The sequence below is a fragment of the Trametes versicolor genome (assembly GCF_000271585.1).
Source record: "Trametes versicolor FP-101664 SS1 unplaced genomic scaffold TRAVEscaffold_4, whole genome shotgun sequence".
NCBI lineage: Eukaryota > Fungi > Basidiomycota > Agaricomycetes > Polyporales > Polyporaceae > Trametes > Trametes versicolor.
This window is the reverse complement of record NW_007360324.1, coordinates 596336-614354: the sequence shown is the minus strand read 5'-3', so window position 1 is coordinate 614354 and position 18019 is coordinate 596336. Positions and strand designations below refer to the sequence as shown.

At 57.4% G+C, this 18019-nt stretch overlaps 8 protein-coding genes across 8 annotated transcripts; 5 read left to right on the top strand and 3 right to left on the bottom strand.

Moving 5' to 3' along the window:
• Nucleotides 1–61: 61 nt before the first annotated feature.
• Nucleotides 62–1572, top strand: TRAVEDRAFT_45441 (uncharacterized protein; the record flags this gene model as incomplete). The annotated part of the gene is made up of 4 exons (XM_008038068.1): nucleotides 62–81; nucleotides 153–409; nucleotides 468–1376; nucleotides 1445–1572. The coding sequence occupies 4 exons, from the start codon at nucleotides 62–64 to the stop codon at nucleotides 1570–1572; spliced, it is 1314 nt and encodes a 437-aa protein (XP_008036259.1).
• A 194-nt stretch (nucleotides 1573–1766) lies between these two features.
• On the bottom strand, nucleotides 1767–3001 carry TRAVEDRAFT_57526 (uncharacterized protein). Its single transcript, XM_008038258.1, has 6 exons — nucleotides 2712–3001; nucleotides 2575–2651; nucleotides 2299–2513; nucleotides 2128–2244; nucleotides 1981–2073; nucleotides 1767–1920 (listed from the first exon to the last, which is right to left on the bottom strand). Exons 1-6 carry the CDS (start codon nucleotides 2979–2981, stop codon nucleotides 1859–1861), a joined length of 834 nt encoding a protein of 277 aa, XP_008036449.1. The 5' UTR covers nucleotides 2982–3001; the 3' UTR covers nucleotides 1767–1858.
• Nucleotides 3002–3195: 194 nt separating this feature from the next.
• Nucleotides 3196–4246, top strand: TRAVEDRAFT_145372 (adaptin ear-binding coat-associated protein 1 NECAP-1). Its single transcript, XM_008038438.1, has 5 exons — nucleotides 3196–3309; nucleotides 3369–3518; nucleotides 3630–3779; nucleotides 3831–3855; nucleotides 3910–4246. The coding sequence occupies exons 1-5, from the start codon at nucleotides 3249–3251 to the stop codon at nucleotides 4163–4165; spliced, it is 642 nt and encodes a 213-aa protein (XP_008036629.1). The 5' UTR covers nucleotides 3196–3248; the 3' UTR covers nucleotides 4166–4246.
• Nucleotides 4247–5629: 1383 nt separating this feature from the next.
• TRAVEDRAFT_63826 (cellobiohydrolaseII) lies at nucleotides 5630–7441 on the top strand. The gene is made up of 7 exons (XM_008038437.1): nucleotides 5630–5753; nucleotides 5812–5878; nucleotides 5937–6090; nucleotides 6147–6762; nucleotides 6815–6903; nucleotides 6960–7211; nucleotides 7268–7441. The coding sequence occupies exons 1-7, from the start codon at nucleotides 5654–5656 to the stop codon at nucleotides 7355–7357; spliced, it is 1368 nt and encodes a 455-aa protein (XP_008036628.1). The 5' UTR covers nucleotides 5630–5653; the 3' UTR covers nucleotides 7358–7441.
• A 174-nt stretch (nucleotides 7442–7615) lies between these two features.
• On the bottom strand, nucleotides 7616–9857 carry TRAVEDRAFT_57523 (cysteine desulfurase NFS1). The gene is made up of 8 exons (XM_008038257.1): nucleotides 9641–9857; nucleotides 9503–9585; nucleotides 9320–9451; nucleotides 9131–9268; nucleotides 8593–9081; nucleotides 8225–8386; nucleotides 7973–8169; nucleotides 7616–7911 (listed from the first exon to the last, which is right to left on the bottom strand). Exons 1-8 carry the CDS (start codon nucleotides 9825–9827, stop codon nucleotides 7848–7850), a joined length of 1452 nt encoding a protein of 483 aa, XP_008036448.1. The 5' UTR covers nucleotides 9828–9857; the 3' UTR covers nucleotides 7616–7847.
• A 265-nt stretch (nucleotides 9858–10122) lies between these two features.
• On the top strand, nucleotides 10123–12298 carry TRAVEDRAFT_27854 (uncharacterized protein). The gene is made up of 8 exons (XM_008037881.1): nucleotides 10123–10154; nucleotides 10222–10305; nucleotides 10363–10447; nucleotides 10500–10632; nucleotides 10772–10845; nucleotides 10905–11007; nucleotides 11060–11310; nucleotides 11377–12298. The coding sequence occupies exons 1-8, from the start codon at nucleotides 10130–10132 to the stop codon at nucleotides 11486–11488; spliced, it is 867 nt and encodes a 288-aa protein (XP_008036072.1). The 5' UTR covers nucleotides 10123–10129; the 3' UTR covers nucleotides 11489–12298.
• Nucleotides 12299–12513: 215 nt separating this feature from the next.
• TRAVEDRAFT_164763 (uncharacterized protein) lies at nucleotides 12514–15301 on the bottom strand (the record flags this gene model as incomplete). The annotated part of the gene is made up of 9 exons (XM_008038436.1): nucleotides 15104–15301; nucleotides 14758–15041; nucleotides 14092–14191; nucleotides 13744–14037; nucleotides 13451–13677; nucleotides 13289–13365; nucleotides 13085–13202; nucleotides 12894–12965; nucleotides 12514–12827 (listed from the first exon to the last, which is right to left on the bottom strand). Exons 1-9 carry the CDS (start codon nucleotides 15280–15282, stop codon nucleotides 12514–12516), a joined length of 1665 nt encoding a protein of 554 aa, XP_008036627.1. The 5' UTR covers nucleotides 15283–15301.
• A 234-nt stretch (nucleotides 15302–15535) lies between these two features.
• On the top strand, nucleotides 15536–17571 carry TRAVEDRAFT_27849 (3-hydroxyisobutyryl-coenzyme A hydrolase). Its single transcript, XM_008037880.1, has 7 exons — nucleotides 15536–15830; nucleotides 15884–15965; nucleotides 16021–16084; nucleotides 16144–16211; nucleotides 16260–16452; nucleotides 16504–16915; nucleotides 16976–17571. Exons 1-7 carry the CDS (start codon nucleotides 15603–15605, stop codon nucleotides 17411–17413), a joined length of 1485 nt encoding a protein of 494 aa, XP_008036071.1. The 5' UTR covers nucleotides 15536–15602; the 3' UTR covers nucleotides 17414–17571.
• The last annotated feature ends 448 nt before the right edge of the window (nucleotides 17572–18019 follow it).

The window sequence follows — 18019 nt, the reverse complement described above, 5'->3', positions numbered from 1 at the left end:
GCCGGCGGCGAGCACCTGAAGGCATTCTTAGTACGAAGTCCCAACAATGGGGGTCACAAACATGAGCACCGTCTCGAACGAGTTGAGCTCACTTTTCGTCACCGGCGTAGATTTAAACGTTATTGACGTGTCTCGTATTCCGAAACATACAGGGTGTACTTTGCGGCGGTGCTAGCCTATCGAGAGTTCATCCCACCCTGGGAGGACCGAGAGGAGCTGACATGGCTGAAGCTCCCTCAGGCGTTGCTCTATCTCGTTCCCTACTTTTTCTTGGCCTACCTCGTGCGGAGACAAGGCACCTATCTCATGCGGCTCCTCCTCCTGCCAACGGTCGTGGCCATGGCCCTGCGCTGCACCTTCCGTTACCGGAACGAAGACCCGCGGATGGCGTGGTACGAGTGGAACAGAGGTGATCATAATCTTCTGCTGAATGCATTATGCTCGCTAACATTCAGCGACGGTTCCAGGTCTTCTCGCAATGTTCATCATTGCGAAGTCAGTCGATTTTGCTTTCGCAAAAGATGGACGGCTGAGAGTGGGAGAGAAGGAGCTCAGGCGAAGTTTCGACCGCGATGCGCCCCAACGTGTACGCAGCGCGCGAGCGGCGGCGCTGCTAGGGGGGCGCAATCCTGCCGCACGCATCCTCCCACGTTGCGTCTTCGACGCCCTGGAAGTCGGTCTCACCATGCGCGGCGTGGGCTGGGATTTCGGGAAGTACACACCAATACCGCAGACCACCCGTCCGTCGGAACGTGAGGCGTTCATACGAGCGACTGTGAAGAACATCATCCGGAACCAACTCCTCATTGACCTCATCGACACGCTGACGAAGTGCGTACCGGGAGTCACCGCCACCGGCGGCACCATATTTCTCCAGGAGCTGCCACCCCTGGAGCGCTACCTCTTGTCCACAGCTATACATGTCGGGCACGGGCTGCTGATATTCGCCGGCGTCGCGCTCACCTACGACGTCGGGTCTCTCATTGGCATCGTTCTCTTCAGACAGTCGCCGGACGCTTGGCCCCCCATTCACGGCGCGCTCCTCTCCGCGCGGTCCGTGCATGACTTCTGGGCCAAATCGTGGCACCAGGCGTTCCGATACACCTTCCTCACCCTCGGCGGGTTCTTCGGAAAGTGGCTCTCCGGCGGACTCGGAATGGTGCTCGGGTGCTTCCTCGCCTCGGGGCTGTTTCACGAGTTTGGACTCGTTGTGGCCGGGAAGGAGCTTGATCCGAGCGTGCTCGCGTTCTTCCTCTTGCAAGCCGTCGGCATACTGTGCGAAACAGCGTTCAGACGGGTGACGGGCAAGAAGGTCGGAGGCCCGCTCGGGTTCGTCTGGACCGCCGTGTTCGTTGTGGGTATCGGTCAGATATGCAGTGCGTGTTTCTTCAATGTGTCGGTGTTACAGCTGTCTTTGAGTTGTGTTGACTGAGGCTCTTTACAGCCGACTCGTGGTACGCACGCGGGATCGGAGGGGCCATCTCCATCCCACCATTCTTGAGCGTCATTCGACTTGTGTTGTTGCCGTCGATCCGTATCGTCGTCCGTTGTGTTTATTCCTTGCTATCGTAACCGTGTCGGTGTCGGTGTCATGTATCCTTGCTATCTCGTAGATTAGTAGTGCCCAAGTGCTTGATAATTTAGAATTAAATTCATCGGAGACAAGCTGCAACCTGTTAGTTATCCTTCATCAATCGTACATATCCGTCTACTCGACGGCGGGCAAACTTGCGCCAGCATAAACGCAGGCCCTAGCTGTGCTTCAGGCCAACATAACATGAAGTCGTTTGCCAGGGCATCAAGAATACTATACATGGGCTCAGAGAATCATGCGTGCAGCACCCCTCCAATTTGAAGCTCAAGCTTCCAGATTTGCGACGGTATCCGCTACCAAATTCAAGGCCTGCAGCGTCGATTGCGCTGAGCGTGAGGATATGGATATGAGCGTCGGCATGTGAAATGAAACAAGGCGACGCTCACTATATCCAATCCCTCGGGAGGATGTAGTCGGTTGCGTGGACGGTGTGAAGATCCGAGTGGTTTGGTCGAACTTCCAGTTGTTGGCCAGAGCGACTGTGCAAATTGTGTTCACCTTACAAATATCCCATTCCAGACGGCTGTACGTACCATTCAGGACTTCTTCCGCCTTGTCGCCGGGGTAGCCCAAGTACCACTGTGCTAGAGGCAGGGGGATCGAAGTGTATGCCGTGGACAATAGTTCGAATGTCTTCTTCCGGAAGGAGACTACGACACAGTTAATGAGCGGCAGGCTGGTGGCATTGGCGTTCGGGTACTGACCGATGAATGAAGCGACCATCCCGGCAAGGATTTGACCAAGAGCAGCATCCGCGAACGCAGGCTGCGAGACAAATTCATGCAATTCTTCGGCCCGGCGGTATACGTCCGAGTACTTGCGCTCGTGTGTAGACGCCAGAACCTGAAAGAGCGCTTGGGACAGTCCATAAGATGCGAGACTCTCAGGCAGTCGCGTCATTGCATGGCGTGCAGCAGGTCTGTAAGATATGACTGGGTGTTAACTGTGTCGGTTTCAGGGAATTTGCGAGTTCCGCTCACAGCTGGTCCGTTATCATGTAGGCGAGTACTAAAGGGGCCACCAGGAGCATTCGTGAGGGATCGGTATGGTATTCAGCCTAAAAAATTAATGCAGATGAGTGCTATGATCGACGTGTCCACAACTTCAGGGGACATACAGATAGATCTCCACGCTCTGCGAGCTCAATGAGTTCCCCAAGACTGCCGTTCCTTGCCATATCTGATATACTCGGGAAGAGCAGCTCGTATGAGGTGACTTGTTTTGCCTGTGCAACGGGAGGTGGTTGTGCCCCTTCGGGCTCAGACGCGTCCGCAGGAGGTACTACGGGCTCGGTGGCGGGTACGGCAGCCGGTGGCGGCAACATTGTACGGGCGGCATCTTCGATCTCAACAGCACTCGAAGGGGGTGGGGTAGGAGGACCAGTCATAGCTAGAAACTATATGTGGTTTGAGGTGTGATGGACGCAAAGAGCGAGGATGAAGGTCGTGGACGGGACCCAGGTACGAGGAGAAGCACTGCAGCGGACTTGGACGCGCATGCTACGCGTAGGCGCCCATTTAAATTCCACGTGCTCGCTATAGCTTATGGGCGCCTGCCGACTACCGACGCGCGCGGTGAGGCTGTCCCCGCAACCCTCGCATCGCCGCTCACCTCCACCTCACAAAGCCCACCTCATACCCTGCAGACAGAGAATATGGAGGAGTTCAAGGAGGAGGAAATTGAGAGCATTCTCTACATCGGCCGCGAAGTTTCAGGTCAGCCGGCTGTCCGCCGTACGTTGCAGGCTCGATCGGACTCATCACGGGCAGCGCAGTGTTCAAGATCCCACCTCTGAAGAAGAACGAAGGACACCGCGCGCAGGAGTGGGGTGACTTGGGAAACCCGCTATGGAAGGGGCGCCTTCGCATCATTGAGCGATCGTCTGGTGTTGCGATACAGTTCGAGGATCCTACCACTGGTGAGTGTGTACCACATGCACACGACATACATATCCGTTAATACTCTCCTGTCATAGGTGAACGTACGTTATTATACACCCCGTTCTACTTTTCATGGAGTTCTTAGCAAGTTGCAGTCTTCGCGAAGGCCGACTATGATCCCGCTAAGCCCTCAGTGGAGGCCGTCCTCGACTCCTCACGATACTTCGTCGTCCGAGTCGAGGACAACGGACGGAGAGCGTACATCGGGATGGGTTTCCTTGAGCGCACGGACAGCTTTGATTTCAGTGAGTAGTATACCATGCTGTTCACACCTCTGCTCACCTCACCTGCCTTAGACGTCGCCCTTCAGGATTATACCAAGTACGCCCCATCTCTACTACCTGTGATACTCATTCAGTTCAACACTTCTGCTAGGCGATGGAGGGCCCGGATGAATCCGGGTGAAGCAGAGTCAGAAGGACCTTCCCCACATATACCTACCGGACCCAAGAAGGATTACACCCTCAAAGAAGGCCAGACTTTCTCCATCTCTATTCCCGGAAGGGCCAAGCCCACCAGCGTCGCGTCCGGCCCGAATCTGCTAGGTGGCAGCTCTGCATTCTCTTCCGGTGGTGGTGGCGGTATTCCTGCTCTATTGCCTCCCCCGCCAAGTGCCCCCAGGAAACGGTAGACTCCTGATGTGCGCCATGTATAATACGTCGACTCGAGTAAGTCTGCTCGGAGCCATTTTACTACGATGACTGTTGCCCGGATTATTCTCGATCACGCCAACGAAGCCCCAGAGTGGCGAGACTATAGTCGAACGGCGCAAGTACAGCATTGCGGAGCGCAGTCTAACAACCCCGGAACAACCTCGTCGCTCCCCTCTACCCCGCGCCAACTGCTTCTCTCCGCAACGCTTCCGTCCGGAGAAGCCTAGCTAGACCTCGAGGATAATCCATACTACCGCCACAAGCTGGACCATTCACGCCTTGCGTCTGTCCGAACAGCCCATACGCACAAGCGATTTTTCGCAGCTCCAGGCGGAAGCTGACGTACATTCGGCGGTTGTGTCCTCCAACGCAAGCCGAAATTCGACATGCGAGCCACATGTCCAAGTTGTCCGCAGCACCTCCGTTCCGCTCAGCGGATCGTCCAATACCTATGCGTCGGGCTACCCTCATGCCAACGTTCGGTAGACTGGAGCCGTCGCTCGTGTCTTCGGTGTGTGCCTGTACTAACTTAACCTCCAATGGGCACAGCCTACGTTCATCCAAGAAAAGCATATGCAACCTCAAGCAGCATTGATCACGGACGGCGATCTTCACGAGGGCTGATCACGACCGTTCACCCGCCGAGGTAAAGATACCGAGCATTCTCGACGCCTGTTTCGAAGCTCTTAACCTTCTAGGTCACGAGGTTGTCTGGGCCACAAGATCAAGTGAGAAGCTCCTTTCATGCGCTCGTCCCGCACACATGGCTGACACTACGCTACAGAGCAGATCTCCGTGGGGGGGCCGTGGCCGCCATCCGTCATGCATGCTCGTCGACGTAACGAAAGCGTTCATCCCGTCGGTTCAGCATGACGCAAACGGGAATGAACGTGTGAGGAAAAGGACAAAGTTGTCGGATGCCCGCCCCATGCCAAGGACCATCTGCGAGGAACCCCAGTGGAGCACCGCAGAGCTCGCGAACTCGCGCCGAATAGACAGCTACCGACCGCGACGAGTCTCACCGACAAGGTACTGTTGCAGTGGCATTCCTTGTCAAACCTGGCGTGTATGACAGAACCGCACCGCAAGCGAGCGGAAAAATGGTTTCAGTGTTGGGTCCGGTCAGGCGCTATCCGAGCTTGTACCGACGCCCGGGTGGCCGGAGTGTGCGCCTTCGCCACAATGCCCCCGCCGCTTGTCCGCCTTTGCGCTGGGCTTTCGGGTGAACTGCAGTCTCATGACCCGCTCGGGCGGAGGTCGTAGTCGACAACTGACCTCCACCGACGTCTTTCCGCCACCCCCGCTCGGGTCTTCGCCGGATATTCTGGGTATCGACATGATGCTACGCACCAGTCGAAGACCTTCTCCGCCCGCGCTCGGTCACGGCGGTCCCCGCTATATAACGGATGCGCAGAGATGGTGGAGAGACAGGATCCCAGACCCTCTCAACACCCGGTACTCCCAAGATGTCCAAGTTCGCATCGCTCCTCGCTTTGCTCGCCGTCGTCCCCTCCCTGGCCTACGCCCAGTCTCCAATCTACGGACAGTGCGGTGGTATCGGCTGGAGTATGTCTTATATCAATATGGGGCTGTAAGATGTATTCTGACCAACGCGTTCCCATAGCGGGAGCTACCACCTGTGTCTCTGGGTCCGTCTGCTCCAAGCAGAACGACTACTACTCGCAGTGCATGTACGTCTTTCTCAATCTTCACGGACTCAGCACGATCTCATGAAACTCCTTACTGCAGTCCGGGCGCTGGTGCACCAGGAACCACTGTTGCACCCACGACCGCACCCACGGCTCCCGCAACCTCGGCCCCTGGTGGTTCTCCTACGACCGTCTCGGCTCCGAGCACGCCTTCGAGCACCCCCGCTGCCGGCAACCCCTTCACTGGCTTCCAGGTAGGGGTCATCGAGTGATATACAAACATTCGAATACTAAACTATCGCCGCAACAGGTCTACCTGAGCCCCTACTACTCTGCTGAGATCGCTTCTGCCGCTGCCGCCGTCACCGACTCTTCGCTGAAGGCCAAGGCCGCGAGCGTCGCCAACATCCCGACGTTCACCTGGCTCGACTCCGTCGCGAAGGTCCCCGACCTCGGCACGTACCTCGCGGACGCGTCCTCGATCCAGACGAAGACCGGCCAGAAGCAGCTCGTGCCGATCGTCGTGTACGACCTGCCCGACCGCGACTGCGCGGCGAAGGCGTCCAACGGCGAGTTCAGCATCGCGGACGGCGGCGCGGAGAAGTACAAGGACTACATCGACCAGATCGTCGCGCAGATCAAGCAGTTCCCCGACGTGCGCGTCGTCGCGGTCATCGAGCCCGACTCCCTCGCGAACCTCGTCACGAACCTGAACGTGCAGAAGTGCGCGAACGCGGAGGCGACGTACAAGGCGAGCGTCACCTACGCGCTCCAGCAGCTGTCGTCCGTCGGCGTGTACCAGTACATGGACGCCGGCCACGCGGGCTGGCTCGGCTGGCCCGCCAACATCCAGCCCGCGGCGACGCTCTTCGCGGAGATGTTCAAGAGCGCGAACTCGTCGCCCTTCGTCCGCGGTCTTGCCACTAGTGAGTATCCACCGCCGAGCACGACGATACACAGACTGACAGGGCTCCGCAGACGTCGCGAACTACAACGCCCTCACCGCCGCCTCCCCCGACCCGATCACCCAGGGCAACCCCAACTACGACGAGTCGCACTACATCAACGTAAGCTTTCCTCGCTCTCACTCCGCCTATACCATGCTCATCGCGCACGCATACAGGCGCTCGGCCCGATGCTGAAGTCGGCCGGTTTCCCCGCGCAGTTCGTCGTCGACCAGGGCCGCGCCGGCCAGCAGAACCTCCGCCAGCAGTGGGGCGACTGGTGCAACATCAAGGGTGCCGGCTTCGGCACGCGCCCGACGACGAGCACCGGCAACCCGCTCATTGACGCGATCATCTGGGTCAAGCCCGGAGGCGAGTCCGACGGTACCTCCAACAGCTCGTCGCCCCGCTACGACAGCACATGCTCTCTCGTACGTTTCACTCCTCTTTGCGAACGCAAGCGTGTGTGCTCACTGTTATGGTGCAGTCCGACGCGACGATCCCCGCACCCGAGGCTGGAACCTGGTTCCAGGCGTACTTCGAGACCCTTGTGTCGAAGGCCAACCCGCCGCTGTGAGGGGAAGAGGGATGGTGTCCGCAGTTGTTCCCGCTCTGTACTGTACCTGGTCCAAAATCTAGGGGTCTCTTTCGTTTTGCTCTCTATCATGGTTCGAACTGCGTGTGCGGGGGTCGCACGACTGGTCGTCGAGGATGAGAATGCTTTGTCGTGCGCACACAGCCTGTGCCAGGCGGCGCAGGCAACTCCCACATCCTATGAATACTCACCAATCGTCCCCGAGGCAATACGCAACGTACGCGCGCGCAGCACGTGCATGGGCAAGGTCGAGATAATATTTTGTGAGGGATTACTGGATTCCGCAGGGAAGCATAGAATACACGGAGGACTCATCCAGACAGGTCATACAGTACGAATATAAACTTGTGGGCGGTGTCACGACAATAGCTTTGGCAACACGACAGCAGGCATGGTCAAGCATAGCAAGGCCGTCCATGGGTAGCATCGGGGAGATAGCTTGACATAACGGAAAAGGGAGGTGAGCATGTGTTTAATGCTGCGACCAGTCGATGCTGTTGATGTCGATACCCTCCTGAACCATCTCCCACAGCGGGCTGAGTGCGGCAAACAGTCAGTATCAAATACACGCGAAGTTGGGGGTGAGATCGGACGTACCTCATGTCACGGAGCCTCTGCACGACGGAAGTAATCTTGTCGACTACGTAGTCGATCTCCGCCTCGGTGGTAAAGCGGCCGATTCCGAAGCGCAACGACGAGTGTGCCATGTCCTCTGCGGCGCCAAGCGCACGTAGGACATAGGACGGCTCAAGCGACGCGGAGGTGCATGCACTGCCGGAGGAAAGCGCGACGTCCTAGTGAAACAGGTTTAGCTGCGCGGGCGTGCCAGGAAAGCGACAGAGGGCGTACCTTCAACGCCATGAGCAAACTCTCGCCCTCCACATATGAGAAGCTCAAGTTGACACAACCGGGGTACCCGTTGGGGTCACCATTCCGCACGACTTGCTCGATGCGGGCGTTGATGTTGTTGATAAGACGGTCGGAGAGCGCCCGGATGCGTGCACGATCCCTCTGTAGTATACGCAGATTAGCCGGATGGTCATAACATAGACACCAAATGATATGCGTGCTCAGAACCCCTGCACGCAACGTCAATGCAAAGCTAGCGCGCTGACTTGCCGAAGCAAGCTGCGCAGCCACGATGCTCAGGAGATGAAGATGAATGTGTTTTGCGTGGTACGTTTCATCAAAGCGGCACAATTGGTAGAGGGACTTACGGTCATCTCCTGCCTCGCCACCCGTGCAGCCTCACCCATACCGACCACCAGCGCAGTCGGGAGGGTGCCACTCCGCAGGCCACGCTCCTGTCCGCCACCACTCAGAATAGGCTCCAATCTGACGCGAGGCCTCCGCCGGACGTATGCAGCGCCGACCCCCTTAGGGCCATAAAGCTTGTGTCCCGAAATACTCATCAAATCGACGTTCATCTCGTTGACGTCGACTGGAATCTTGCCTACGGCCTGCGCCGCGTCGGTGTGGAGGTAGACGCCACGGTGTTTGCGAACAATCTCGCCAATTTCCTTGATGGGTTGGATGACACCGGTCTCGTTGTTTACGGTCATGATAGAAACCAGCGAAGTATCGGGGCGAATGGCGGCCTCAAGTTCGTCGAGACGGATTATGCCGTTCTTTTGAACCGGGAGATAGGTCACGTCGAAGCCCTCTTCCTGCAGCTTCCTGCAAGAGTCGAGAACGCATTTGTGCTCCTAAACATGATGTGAGGCGGAATTCGCGCAGAAAGGAAGCGTAACCTACAGTTTGGGTTGTAATGACGTGCTTTTTCTTCTCTTTGTTGAAGCGGGCTACACCCTTGATGGCCATATTATTGGTCTCAGTAGCTCCAGAAGTGAAAACAACGTCTTTGGAGTCAGCGCCAATGAGGTCTGCGACGTGCTGCGGAGACAATGAGTACCTCCCCGTGGATGCATCAGGCGCGTCACGTACCTTGCGTGCGTCTTCCACGGCCTTCTCAGCCTCCCAACCATACGCATGCGTCCGGCTGTGTGGATTGCCGTACTGGTCGGTCAAATATGGTAGCATAGCGTCGAGCACTCGAGGATCCACGGGCGTGGTCGCCTAAGGGGTGATGAGTTGAGATAACGGGCGAGTCGCTCGGTGAGAACTTACCTGCATGTCGAGGTAAATCGGGCGGGCTTGCTCAGAAACGCCGCCCTCTCGACGAGTTGCCTCTAGCTTGAAGCCAAACATGTCTGCGAAGGCGCATGAGTGCTTCCGAGACAATCCGATGGTAGCTAGAGAGCTCACCGACTCTAGGGGCGAACGCGGTGTCCTCCTGGTATGACGAGGGAACATCGACGACACTGGCCCGGTCAGCGCCGGACGGTTGGACGAAAGACCTGCGAACATCCTTGACGACGACACGGGAAGCAGTAGAGCGAAGTGCAGAGCGAGAGAGGGCCTTTCCGGACCGGGTAGAGACTCTGGACAACATGGTGGACGACGAGGAGGTGTCGGAGTTATCAGATAACTCTGCGGTCCCCGTGAAATACGCTCCTTTCTTGAGGTCTGTCAGCGGCCGGCTAGTCACGAGCGCTAAGCGCCGAGCAGCTCCTCGGCGTCCCCGGGGTCCCTCACCAGACCCTGCCCCAGCCCTGTCCAACTCAGGACCCTCTCCCGATGCGGCACCCATCAGTGATGGCTCGCGACATCTTAGTCTCGCGCACGGACCACAGGCATGAGGTCTTTTCAACGCCGTCGCTTACCGCAGTCCTCACCTTTCCCCCTTCCACCATCATGGCACGCCGTCTCTACCTTGGAAGTACGTTGGTTCTTTCCGTGGACCTCGTTGTCGATGATGTTTTGACAGCGGCTCTCAATCTTCGTAGGACTCCCCCCGGATGTCCGCAGCGAAGAAGTCTCGAAGTTCTTCGACGGGTATGGTCGCATCGTCGACTGTCGCGTCATGACAGGTTTGTGGCATACAGCCTTTTAACCCAGGCTTAGCTCTGATGAGCGCCATGCGGCAGGCTTTGGTTTCGTTGAGTTTGAAAGCTCCCGCGACGCAGAGGACGCCATGCAGAACTTCAACGGGAAGAACTTCATGGGTTCCAAGTACGTATTCATCACAATCTCCATCATATTCACGTCACTAATCTTCTCGTAGCATTGTTGTCGAGTTCGCGAAGGAAACACGTCCCCGTCGCGACCCATACGACGCCGATCGTGCTGTGCGCGCCAGACGACCTCCCGGCTTCCGCGTTATAGTTTCTGGGATTTCACGTGACACCAGTTGGCAGGTACGTTCCTCCTATACCCCCTCCTTTTATCTTCTAGATTCGCCCCTGGCGCTGGACACCGCATGCGTCGTCGGGACCCAGGATGCCACAACGATATTGGAAATCGAGCAAGAGGCTCTAACACGCTCACTCTTACCAGGACCTCAAAGATTTCGGTCGTGAAGCCGGCAGTGTCTCTTACGCTGACATCGATCGCGACAACCCGGGCGAAGGGTCAGTTCAGTTAATCCTTCGGCTTCGGCTTCGGCTTCGTCTGAACTGTTTGGTTGCAGTATCCTTGAATACCTCTCCCGTGAGGACTCGGAGCGCGCAGTCAAGGACCTGGACGGTCGCGACCTCCGTGGTCAGTCAGTCCGTGTCGCCATGGATCGTGAGGTGAGCCCCATTTATATGAGTTCTGAAAACAAGCGATTGACTTGTTATCTAGCGTGGTGGTGCAGATGACCACCGCCGGGAGCCCCGCCGTGATGACCGCCGGGACGACCGGTATGCTCGAGACGACCGTTACCGTGATGATCGTTACAGAGACGATCGATACAGGGATGACCGCCACAGGGATGACCGCGGCGGCTACCGCAGGGAACGCTCCAGGTCGCCTCCTCGCCGTGGTGAAGTCGATGATCGTCGCCCCAGGTCTCCACCTCCCAGGAGGGATGTTGAAGAAAGAAGGCCTGCAGGGTACGATGACCGGCGAGGCGGCTATGATGACCGAAGAGGCCCTGACGCATATTATGACCGCCGCAGGGACGATGTGGACAGGCGCAGAGACGACCGTCGCCGGGACGAGAAGGACGATCGGTATGACGACAGGCCCCCGAGGCACGCCGCCAACGGAGACAGCGGTTGGGCGCGCTGAGAGGCCATGGTTTTCCGGATGGCCGGTTGTCCGTTTTCGGTGTGGACCACGAATTCTTCCCCAAAAGGCGTCTTGGACTGGATCTCGCATCGCGTCGAATATGTTTCTGCTGTATGGACAGGTGCCCTGTACTTCGAGCTCGGAGGTTATCGCGCTATGACCCTCGTTCGCATTGGCGCTTCCAGGTCCCCCTGAGGATATCCCTCCTATTGTGCGCACGGAGCCCCTGCGCTGGCCTTCCTTCCGTATCAAGAGGACGGGGGACCTGGTCCGTTGGCGTCCCATCAAACCTGTGTTCTCCGTGCCATGTTCACGAGGTCCGTTGGTCGATATGGCTCCCGGGATTCGAGGAGGTCGACGCAATTTCACGGATGGTATTCGCTTATCGGAGTTCGTTAAGGCGCTTGCGGGACTCGCCGAGGAGGACCCCATTTTTGGACGTCGGCTGTTTTGTGGGCGTATGTGGGCGCGCAAGACTTTCGTGCGAACGTTCGTCGACGCTGTCCAGGAATCCAGGCCGTTGGAGCTTGCTTCGTCCCTGTAGCAAGGCGACTGCCATCGAAGCCACCCATGGCTCTCATAGCACGTAATTCAAAACGTCGAGCGCTCTGGCGGGGGTACACGCACAGGACGGCCGAAACTTTGAGCCAAGCAGGAGGTCCGACTGTATGCAAGTCCTGTGCTTCTTCCTCAATGGCTACGAGAAAGGTGCGTGCAATCAACTCAGGTCTGTGTTCCAGCCGAGTCCATGTTGTCCGCTCGCATGTATTTGACCGGCTGTATCGTGTACATATGAATCGCATATCTATCCTCATACCCGAAACAAAATATTGTGTGCAACGAGTAAGAACCAACGTCATATTCACAATGTGTGCGTGTTTCTACGGTATGGATTGTGTCATGCTATAATATGCCTTTGAGTGGATACTCGATGAGCGCTTCACGCCGCTAATTGACCGATGTCTGTGGAATGGTTTAGAGGATCCCGACCTCGTACGCAAGGAAATCCTAAATGCCATATAAGACTATGCTTCGCTCGCTGCGAGTACAAATATAGTGCCCTCTTCTACCCCCCACCAAGATAGGTCCCGTCCCGCATATTCCTCATCTATCACGACGAAGTGACCGTCCGGCATCACCATCCACAGCCGCATCGAGCTCTGCTGCGCCTTCGGAATCTTGAGCGACTTTATGGCCTTCAGCCGCAAGGGCCGCACGGACATAGTGGACAGAACGCGCAGGGCCACGTCGGCCCGGCAGCCGCGAAGGTACTCCTCTACTTCTTCCGAGGGGAGGCTGTGCGGCGGCGGTCCACCGGACGCTAGATAGATGCGTACGCCTACGGTGGCGCGGTCAGATCTGTGGTACGCGGGACAGGGGCACGGAAAATTGCGAGCGCACGCACCGATGAGGCGGTTGCCCAGCGTGTCCTGCGCGCCCTTGGTCGTGGGGGCTGGGGCGTCCGTCGCGCCGTGCTCTGCGGGCCGCGCGAGTCGGCATGACGAGCGAGCGTGGGCGGGCGGGCGTGATGGGCAGAGACAGGGGACTCGTGAGCCGCGCGACGCGGGCGTTGCTAGTTAATTTTAAGACACGCACTGGCGCAGAGGGGCTCGTACTGCGGGTGGGCCGCGCGCTTCTCGTCCTCGGAGAGGGCCTGTTTGCTGATGTAGGAGAGGTAGAGGATCTCGCTATCTCTGCGCTCCTTCGGCGATACCTGCAGGGTCGTACGCGTGGGCGCGGGCGTGAGTCAGCCTTGCGGGCGTAACACGGGAGAAGAGTGGTGGGTGGGGAGGTACGCACTGCAGCTCCATCGAGGATCTGGAGCGACGGGATCTTGGCGATGGTGTATGGGCGCGCATGGCTTCTATGCGCTGGATCTAACACAGCAGCCGCAGGGGGGTGTCAGCGCTCCATTACAAAGATGCCCAAGTCTGTTTACGATCGGATCGAACGCGGGCGCACCGTTGAACAGGGGGTTGCCGGCGAGCGTGAGCGACTCGAGCTGGGGGCACCAGCACGGAAGTGCGTCGATGTCGGACCAGGACGCTATGCGGTTGAACGCGAGCGCGAGATGCTTCAGCGCCCCGACGGGCGAGCCCCCGGAGACAGCCGCAGGAGCAGTCCCGGCATCCCCAGAGGGCGAGGGTATCTGTGTTATGTGGTTTGAGGTGAGTACGAGTCGCTGTAATCTGTTGGTGGCGTATCAGTCCGAGCGGAGGACGCAGCAGGGAGGCGGGGCGAGAGCAAATTCTGACGCAGAGAGGTTGTGCATGCGGGCGCACGCGTCCGCGAACTGATCGAGTTCATTGCCATCCAGATTGATGCTCCGTATGGTTGAATTTTTGGGCCAGCGCGCGGTGTCGTGCCCTTGTACTTTATCCGCAGACCTCAGGCCGTTGTAGCCTAACTCCACCGACGCGAGGGCGGGCATGTGTGGGATAATGGCCTGAAACTCTTCCCACGTCGTGAACGTTGCGTTCAACTGCAGCTCTTCAAGCCGCTCGAATGCGGCGACACAGAAATATTGCGGTGGTCTGAGACGGTTTTGGCTGCGCATGTGATGTCAGACATGTGTCCTCAACCGTTGAGAGGGAGTGACTGACTTTAGTGACAACCTGCGAAGGCCTGATAACTCAACAGTGATAGCAGAGACAACGTCCCATCCCGATATCAAGTTCTTGGATAGGTCTAATCCGCGGATTCCTATGGAGATAATTGTGATATATCAGATACACTATGAAGCACGGAACAATTATGATGATGACGGGCGCTCCGTGCTGAACTCGTACAGGTGGTATCCCGACATGCAATTAAAAAGCAGGAGCATCGTGCAAAGCATAAACAGGCATGTAACCGGTAAAACCACATACCGGACCTACCGATACTTCGTATCCAATCTCAGATCGGGAGTCCACCCGCTATTTGCGGGCGAAGAATTCTACCAATAGACCCGATGACGCTGCGGCCAGACGATAGATGACTGAGTAAGACATCCAGCACAGGCTTAAGCCACACTCATTGAGTCGACGACCATCCTGAGAACGATGGTAGATTGATGATAAACCCAGGCGCAGGCTGTATTGGACGGGATAGAAGGGTTCCCTGTCGTTCACCATTTGATGCTAGTGAGTATAAACCGATGCCGAACATTGTACATAGTTCAAGAGCCGTGCAGTGACTCGAGAACGGCACAGCCATCCCACGGATTGATGTGCCGCACTCGATGGCGAGATGTGCGGGTATTCTGCAACAATGATATGTTTACTCACCAGGACATTTGCGTGCAAGCTCTCCAGGAGTGTCCGCCTGCGAGACACATTCGTTGTCAAGGCTGACTTCACGCAAGCGTTCTAGCTGCGCTAGCTTGCCTCTGATCTTGTCAAGACCAACTGCTTCCACCTCGATTGCACCGCCGGAGGAGCCTAAAACGACTTTCTCCGATGACAGTGCGCCGAGAGGCGATTCGACGTATTTGGCAGTGAGGGCAGTGAGAAACGTCACGCCATAGCATATGGCAGGGGACGGGCGTATGAAGGAGCCACTGTTTGGGACGCTATTCGAAACACAAAGTGTTACAGGATTGCCTCGAGGCAGAACGTAAGCCCATCGTCTTACAGGCACGTAAAGTACCGCTTTCCATCCTTGACGCCATCGTGCTTGCCGCGCTTGGGATCATCCCATTCGACGCCGAGCCAGACGCCTTGGGTACCATCGACCGGACCGACAAATCTAACGGTCCCCAGAAAGCCGGAATGACTCAGGCGGGTGCCCGGAGTAGGCAGGACCGATGTCATGTTCACCGCCTATATGTCGAATGCGACCTGTGGCAGCTGGAAATATAACAGTGCTCGAGGATGGCGGCGCGGAGGAATCGGAGGAGATGATGGTCAAAAGAAAGGAAGCACAGCGGGCCGCGCAGGCCGTCTGTGTGTGTAGGCGCTCATTCGGCGCGCGCCTGTTTGGCCCGGTGCGGCTCGAGTGACGAGCGTCCTGGGAGCGTCGGCCTCCCGCGTTACCCACCGTTCTCCGCTTTATCTCTTGCTAGGCCGACTCGGGTGGCCGCAGCTCTCGTCCAGACGTCCAGATGTATGCCCGCAACGTTCTGCTGAGGAGAATGTCTCGTCCAACCGCAACAGCAGCTCAACGAACAGCAGCAATTGGCCGTCATCTCATGTCCACCTCCGCCCCCACACCCACCCCAAAGGCCCGTGTGGACGCCCCCGATGAAGCTCCGGTGCTGTTCGAGTCCAGCGGCGCAGTGCGCACCTACGTTCTCAACCGGCAAAAGAAGCTCAACGCCCTGAACGAGCCTATGCTTAACTTGCTCCGCCCTCAGATTGAGGTGAGATCGCTTCCGACCTCGTAGCGCGCCCTCCGATTGACCTCGCACTTCAGGAATGGTCTCAGGGTGAACTGGCGAAGGTCATTGTTGGTCGGGGCGCGGGTCGGGCGTTTTGTGCAGGCGGTGATGTTGAGAGTGAGTGCCGTTCACACACCGTGATGTCCGGCAACTTAACACCAGCGTCGGGCAGGCGTCGTGCGCTATGCTAGCGATCCGGCGACGCGGCCTCAGGCTATCGACTTCTTTCACAGGGAGTTAGTATGCCGGGCCCTAGGTCTATCACTTGTTCTGACCAGAAAGCGGTTTACACCAGGTTCGAAATGGATTACATCCTCGCTGCGGTGCCGAAACCATACGTGTGCGTAATGGATGGTATCACAAGTACGTGTAAACGATAGCCCTTCCCTTCGCACGCTCATGCGGGCACAGTGGGAGGAGGCGTTGGTCTCGCTGTCAACGCGCAATTCCGGATCGCAACCGAGAAGACTGTATTCGCCATGCCAGAGACGAAGATTGGATATTCCCCCGACGTCGGAGCCAGCTACTTTCTTTCCAGAGTCGATGGAGAGATCGGAACGTACCTTGGGCTGACAGGTGCCACTATTACCGGTCGTGCGGTGTTGTACGCGTCTCGACTTGCCAGCTGCGTTCTCGACTGACTCCGGCGCTTTAGTGAACACGGCTTTGCGACGCACTTTGTGGAGTCCCGACTCGTCCCCGCCCTCCTCGAGCGCCTCGCAGCGTTGGAAAATCCCACTCATCAACGGATAAACGCACTGCTCGAGGAGGCGAGATCCGAACGCGAACCGGACGAGCCGACTACTGCCATTGTCGGTGCCAAGCGGGAGGCGCTCGACTCGGCTTTCAGCTTCAACACCGTGGAGAAAATTGTGGCGGCGCTGACCGAGACCTCCACCAGCCATCGGAATGAAGAGGTCCGACAGTGGGCAGCGAACACTCTGGACGAGTTGGCGCAACGCAGTCCGACGAGCCTCAAGGTGGCACTCGCCGCCATTCGTAGGGGGAAGCAGATGACGCTCCTGGACGCCCTGCAGATGGAAATGAACATCGCCACAGCTTTCTGCGTAAGTGCTCTCCCTTTTCAAAGTCGAACTGTAGTTAATATGTCCGCTGGGCATCGTCAGAGCGGCGCCACGCCGGACTTCAAGACCGGTGTCACGGCCGTGCTTGTGGAGAAAATCAAGGCGCGGCCTGCATGGTCGCCGGCTCGCCTAGAGGACGTGAACGATAGCGAGCTACTCAAAAAGTTCTTCTCCGAGTTCACGCCTGACAAGGAGACTGCGCCGAGGATTACACCTCCGCCCTATGTGGAAGGGAACAAAACGATAGACCCGATGCAGTTCGCACTCCCTTCCGAGGCGGAGATTCGCTCCATGGTCGACGGCAGCCACAAGTCCAGCGGCGCTACGGAGATCACCCTGGACGAGCTTCTCGACAAGTTCAAGAGCTTGCGCAAGGGCAAGGCTGGCGTTCGCGAGAAGATTCTGGAGGTCGTCGAGCGCAAGTGTGCCTTCGAGGAGGATAAGCACATGAACAAGCAATGGCTGAAGTGGAAGCATTGATCTACACATACACCACTACTCCTCACGGCGCCCTTCGTACGTAATTCTCCAGCCCCCTCGGCCCTGTAATGCTATATCGTATAGACATCTCTTACCTCCCCGAATCTTCGACCATACGCTTCGACCGCTAGCGCTGAAGCGCTGAATATCGACACTGCCTCAATATTTCTCACTGATCTATACAGGGGTATCGATGCATTGCTGGGCGGTACACTTGATGAGATTTGTATTGACTCTGACTTCGGGAGGGGCTGGACGGCGATTCCGAGCTATTGCTTGCGCTTTTCAAAGAGGTAGTCATTGTAGTCGGGCACGGTCGTCATCCGGTTGGATTTGCACCGAGACATGGTCTAGTAAGTAGTGCGTTGTCTCCCTAGCGGTCCCCGAGATCTGTCGAAATCAAGGCTGAACTGCGTCTGGTAGCGACCGGACACGTTTCATGAACACCCGTCACGACAATTCCGTCGTGTACACACTCTCTCAGCAAAGCGAATACCGAGTACGATATAACATTGACAGTCACGACATATACGCAGCACTCGGGTCAAAAACAGCGTCTGCGCCCGGAGCCTCAAGGCCCCATGACTGCCAGTTTGTCGCACGAAC